The 5,934-nt window shown below is 39.8% G+C and overlaps 1 protein-coding gene across 2 annotated transcripts; it reads left to right on the top strand.

Moving 5' to 3' along the window:
* Nucleotides 1-829: 829 nt before the first annotated feature.
* On the top strand, nucleotides 830-4,238 carry ccr7 (C-C motif chemokine receptor 7). Of its 2 annotated transcripts, none has more exons than XM_020713636.2 (3): nucleotides 830-1,150; nucleotides 1,718-1,764; nucleotides 2,955-4,238. In XM_020713636.2, exons 1-3 carry the CDS (start codon nucleotides 1,132-1,134, stop codon nucleotides 4,029-4,031), a joined length of 1,143 nt encoding a protein of 380 aa, XP_020569295.1. In that variant the 5' UTR covers nucleotides 830-1,131; the 3' UTR covers nucleotides 4,032-4,238. The 2 variants fall into 2 exon arrangements, with proteins under 2 accessions (XP_020569295.1, XP_020569249.1); XM_020713590.2 differs by having other exon boundaries at nucleotides 831-1,150; nucleotides 1,706-1,764.
* Nucleotides 4,239-5,934: the final 1,696 nt, after the last annotated feature.

The raw sequence follows: 5,934 nt of genomic DNA, 5'->3' as shown, positions 1-5,934 counted from the left end.
GATAGGAATTTTAATTTTATTTATTCCAAGCAAACAAAACACAAATAAAAAGAAACTAAACCAACAGCAGAAATATAAATCTATACATAGATATGTCAGACTATTGGGATAATTAGTGGTGACATTGATAGATAAACATAAACACATACATCCATATACACTTGAATCACGTCGGTAACCTTCACTTTAACTTTGCGCACCATCTCCATGACGATCTCAGAGCTTTGAAGTTTGAACCTTATTTAGCACAAGTCCGCATCATCAACCTTCTGCCACAGCTACACGGTCGGTTGAGGTGTAAATGTGGCTACAACTGCAAATGAAACCCACACAGACTGAGCTCGACCTCCTTATAAACTCATCCAAAAAAAGAGTTGATAAACACAGCAAGTGCAATCATATCAATGATCTCTCTAGAACTACTTGGTGTCTTCTGCAACATCCCTCTGTTCACTCTCTCTCACTCTAGCTTACACACTTCCAGCTTAACATTACCGATGCAACAAGAAATTGCTAGCAATGTTGGCGCTATTCAGCTGTACAGGTTTGAGGCAGATGCCAGCTCAGACGAGGAAAACAGAGATGGATTTAGTCGTCTAAAGGTGGATGCATCAGAATGGAGCGGAGGGAGCTTGTCGCTTGCCGTAGTAGCTTCTACGTCACACCTACAAGATTTTCTAACTGCAGTTTTGTGCCTTTTACTCAGAAATGGAGATTTAATTTTCTTTCTATATGTCCTCCATCATGAGAAAAATGCAACAACAACATGATAAAAACACAGACAACCCGATTTTCATTGCAGTGGGTCTTTAAATCTGTGTGGACTGAAATTAAATGTTATTTAATGGTATTTTTGGCTTTTTATCATCATGTTTGTTTTTTTAAACAATCTCATTGTATCCTGCAGTTTTTTAACAGCCGTGTCTGCACTGCATCCTTCACTTGACAAAATTGTTTTTCTTGCGTTTTATTTTGAAGTGTGGGTTTCTTCTTTTTCTCGCATGATAATTGAGGTCTGACAAGAACATTATTTCCGTGAGTCTTTTTTTTTTTTTCACATCTACAAGGGGAAACCACCATCAAACGCACTCATTCCATCTGTTTTGTAGCCGTACTCACAACTCGAGCAACATGACTGCTGCTGCTGCAGGTGAGTCTTTCCAGAGCTTGTACCACATGTGCGTTCAAAGAATTGTTTTATATCTATAGTGACTTTTTTTTTGATACAGTCCTACCACAGGCCAGCTTGTGTCAGCAAAGAAAGAAATAGATATTTGCATCCCTTAAAAGAAATCCCCTCTGACAGATTGCAGAACAGGTTATTGTATTTGTGAATGAAGTAGCACAGATCTAAGAAGTTATTGTTCTGGTTTATAGAGATCTGTTATCTGTTAACCACTGTCTGAGACGCACTGAGAATTTTTAGATTTTTCTTTTTTTTTTTTTTAATGCTACATTTCTTGTTTAGAATAGTTTGAACACAAGTTAAAACAGTTTTAACTTTGTCCCCAGATTCTAAAAGTTGTTCCAATCTTCCATTTAAGGATCTAAGCTCTGGAATTCAGTTTAGACCGTCAAACAGGAAGACTTAATAATATTTTGGTTAATGTTAAATGAAATAAAATTGTAAAGCCAACCGCTTTACCACAGAGTAAAAACAGGTGTATAAACATGGAATTACATTTTAGACTAAAATGTTTTACAGGTGCTTCTGCAGGTCTTCTGAGCCTGTCGACCGTTCTCATCTGGTTCATTTCTTTGAAGGTAAGAGAATACGGTCACATCAAGGATTAAATGTACATCGAGTCTTAAACTAACCTGTAGTGGCTGACGAAGCGCCAGTTCCTGCTCTGAGGAGAGTAAAGAGGAAATGAGTGGTCATACAGCAGAGCATGTGAGACGCTCACTGATCCCAGACGCTTCATTACGCTTCATCAGGCAGGAATGATTCTCTTCTTGGGATTTGTTGACTTGCTTGTCCCTGTGTAGAAAAAGTAGATACTTTTTAGTAATACCTTGACTAAATCAAAAACAAAATAGATTTACATGACTAAACTCAAACAGGAAGTTTTCAATTGAAGTATATTTGAATTGGAATCGGTTGTGTTGAACTGAAGGCAAAATAAGCTTTAACAAAACAAATAGATTATTCTGCAATGAAACGGGTAAAAATGACTCCCAAATTAGTTTGATTAACTTGATTTGGGGGTGGGATTGTCAAAGTTTGAGTAAGAGTTCATTTTTGTTTAACTGTGCACCATTGAACGGTTCACCTCCTTCTTGGGAACTGAGTAGAAAGAGTTAACAATTTGTTTAAGCCCAATTACTGTAATTACTTTATGTTCTTTATAACAGTTCTAATTAGCATCAGAAGTTATTGTGATAGACTATAAAACCATTAAATCATTCAAATGTCCCATCTATCCAGCAAACTACTTATAATCCAATTCACTCAACCAACTCCATTGAAATCGGTTTAATAAAGTTTATTTTAATAAGATAATTTCAATATACTCCATAAATGTGATTTAAAATCCATAAACGTATAAGCAAAAGTATTCTTTGAGGAATCAGAAATCCAATTCAATTTAGTCAGGCAATGATTATTTCTCACCAATTCAATTTGATTTAGCTTAAGATATTATAAAAAAAAAATGTTTTGGAATCTGATTTTTAAATGAATCTGTATCTGTTGTGAAGTTGTGCCGTTTTAGTTTGGAGCGAACCAACCACACATGCTTGTTCAATGACCCTCCTAGTGGTTACCAGGCGCACTGACCCAGCTTCACTTTCCTTATATCTTAATCCCAAATTGAATGGGATCGGCCCTTGGTTATTGCTGCCCGGTTCCTGTAAAATCTATTCTGAATTGCGGACATTTTGCGTAATTTTTTGGTTGTGTCAAAAAACCGCCCAGAACAAACAGATGATCTATTTTTCATGATTTCTTGCAGGAATGCATGTCTGAGGGTGTGAACAGTACCAGCTCAGAATCAGACCTGGATTTGGATTACATCAGCTTTCCCAGCGTAGATTACAGCAATTTTCCCACACCCTGTGTGAAAGACGTGAACAGGAATTTTCGCAGATGGTTCATGCCTACCCTTTTCTCCATCATCTGCCTATTGGGTGTGGCAGGTAACCTTCTGGTCATCCTCACAGTCTTCCACTTCAAGCGCCTCAAGACCATGACGGACGTGTACTTGCTCAACCTGTCCTTTGCCGACCTGCTCTTCGCCCTGTCCCTCCCCTTCTGGGCGGCCAGTTCCATGGCAGAGTGGGTCCTCGGCCAGATGGTGTGCAAATCCATGTACACCATTTACAAGGTCAGCTTCTACAGCAGCATGTTGTTCCTCTGCCTCATCAGCATCGATCGATACTTCGCCATCGCCAAGGCCGTTTCGTCTCACCGGCACCGCACAGAAGCAGCCTTTTATAGCAAAGTGTCATCAACTGTTGTCTGGGTGATGGCACTGATCTTCTCCATTCCTGAAATGGCTTACACCAATGTCAGCAACAACACCTGCAGCCTTTCTAACCAAAATAGCACCGAGTTGAAAGTCGGCATCCAAGCCAGCCAAATAGCTTTGGCCTTCCTCCTTCCTCTCCTGGTTATGGGCTTCTGTTATGCAAGCATCATTAAAACTCTTTGCCAAGCTCGAAACTTTGAAAGGAACAAGGCCATCAAGGTCATTCTGGCTGTGGTGACCGTTTTTCTCGTCTCCCAGGTTCCTTACAACATCGTCCTGTTCTTGTCCACTTCTGTCACAGCGAATGGAGGAACTGAAGATTGTGAATACGATAACACACTCATGTTGGCTACAGATGCCACGCAGGGTTTGGCCTTCTTCAGGTGCTGTCTCAACCCTTTTGTCTATGCTTTCATCGGTGTGAAGTTTCGCAATGACCTCTTCAAGCTTCTGAAGGAATATGGCTGCATGAGCCAGGAGCAGTTCTACAGGTATACCTACGCCAGGAGGAAGAGCTCTGGGGCCAACGAGACAGAGACAAGCACCACATTCTCACCGTGAAGTTTCTTTCAATTACGCAGCTGATTCTCCAAAAAATGATGTACATAGCAGAAGTGATCATATAAATGCAGTTTTTGTTAGTTTTTCGCTTTGGTTACTTCAACTATACGGCACAGACTCCGATTTGTTATTGTCAAAAAAGCATGTCTATGATTGCATGTAAAGTGTGCGCAAGAAATGGAATAAAACAAAAGTAGACAAACCACATTTCCTCAGTTAAGTGATTTTACTTTCATTCAAACAACCAAAAACAACTTGTTGTGAAGAACTGAGCTTAAAATGCAATATATTACCAAACGTATTCGCTCACCTGCCTTGACTCGCGTATGAACTGAATTACCATCCCATTCCTTACCCATAAAGTTCTATCGGATTCAGATAAGGTCTTTGTGCAGGTCATTCAAGTTCATCCATACCAGACTCTGTCATCCATGTCTACATGGACCTTGCTTTGTGCTCTGGCGCACAGTCATGTTGGAAGAGGAAGAGGCCCATTCCAAGCTGTTGCCACAAGGCTGGGAGCATGGAATTGTCCAAATGTTTTGGTATCCTGAAACATTTAGAGTTCCTTTCACTGGAACTAAGGGACCAAGCCCAATTCCTAAAAAGAAAACACACCATGATTCCTCCCCCACCACATTTCACACTCCGCTCAATGCGGTCTGAAATGTACCGTTCTCCTGGCAACCTCCAAACCCAGACTCATCCATCCGATTACCAGATGGAAAAGCGGGATTCGTCAGTGCAGAGAAGGCATCTGTGCTGCTCAAGAGTCCAGTGGAGGCGTGCTTTACACCACTGCATCCGACGCTTTGCGTTGCACTTGTTGATGTGTGGCTTGGATGCAGCTGCTCGACCATGAGGAAACCCCAGAGTTTGATTTATTGCTTGAGAAGAAGTAGGAAGAAGCAAACATCAACAGACCCACACCTCTATTGAGTTATTTCTATTGCATATGACCCTTTCAAAAATAAATGAAATATTAAGGAAATGTGTTTTTATTTCCATAATTCCACTCAAAAAAATGTAACTTTCATAGAACATAGATTCAGACACCCCTGTTTAATTGATTATATTAATAGTATTTATTGTTTCCTTTTGCATAATTCGGGGATCATACAAGGTACTTTTAGGGGTTCACTCCCTCAACATCCCCTTCCTAGATTCTCACCAATGAGGAGGTAGCAATTCACTTTCCTTTATATATTTATATATATTTATTTAGCCCAATATTACAACACAGTTGTCTCAACGGGCTTCACTAATTGTACAAAACATAACATTAGTTATAAAATACAATAGCTGATTGCTAAACTCAACCAAACAGTCTGAACTAAATTGGGAATTCTTGCGCTTAGACCCTCCTTCTCGGTAAAGAAAAAATCCTTTCCAGGGAAAAATGAAGAAACCAGATGACGCCTGCACAAGTCCATCAGCCTCTCTTTGGTTTGCCAGACATTGACGATGAAGCGGTTCTAATAATAATAATAATGATGGACTAGATTTATCTATGCTTTTCCAGACACCCAAAGCTCTTACAATGTATCTCCATTGTAAGTGCTTTATATATATTATAGCTTAAACAAAATATAAATGCATCTTAAGCTTCTCTTCCTCTGGTTTGGGGCTTATTCTGAAATTTTCAAGTCGGACCTTTGAGGCGGCTGGTTGAGTAATCAGCTGACTGCACGTTGGGTCATGTCTGTTGGGACACACCACTGGAAGAAGTTTACAAAAGTTTTAGGGCGATTGAAAACACTGTCATGAGTCACAACAGGAGTCTTCCTTCCTGTCTCAATAACTGTGACAGCCGGTGAAAAGAAACTTTTTCCAATTTCAAGTGTTGCCATGGAGACAGTGAGGCTCCGAAAGTGTTCATACGTCATTAAATAATAATAAAGTG

The sequence above is a fragment of the Oryzias latipes genome, chromosome 1, assembly GCF_002234675.1.
Source record: "Oryzias latipes chromosome 1, ASM223467v1".
NCBI lineage: Eukaryota > Metazoa > Chordata > Actinopteri > Beloniformes > Adrianichthyidae > Oryzias > Oryzias latipes.
The sequence above is the reverse complement of the archived record's forward strand: the minus strand, read 5'-3'. Positions and strand labels throughout refer to the sequence as shown.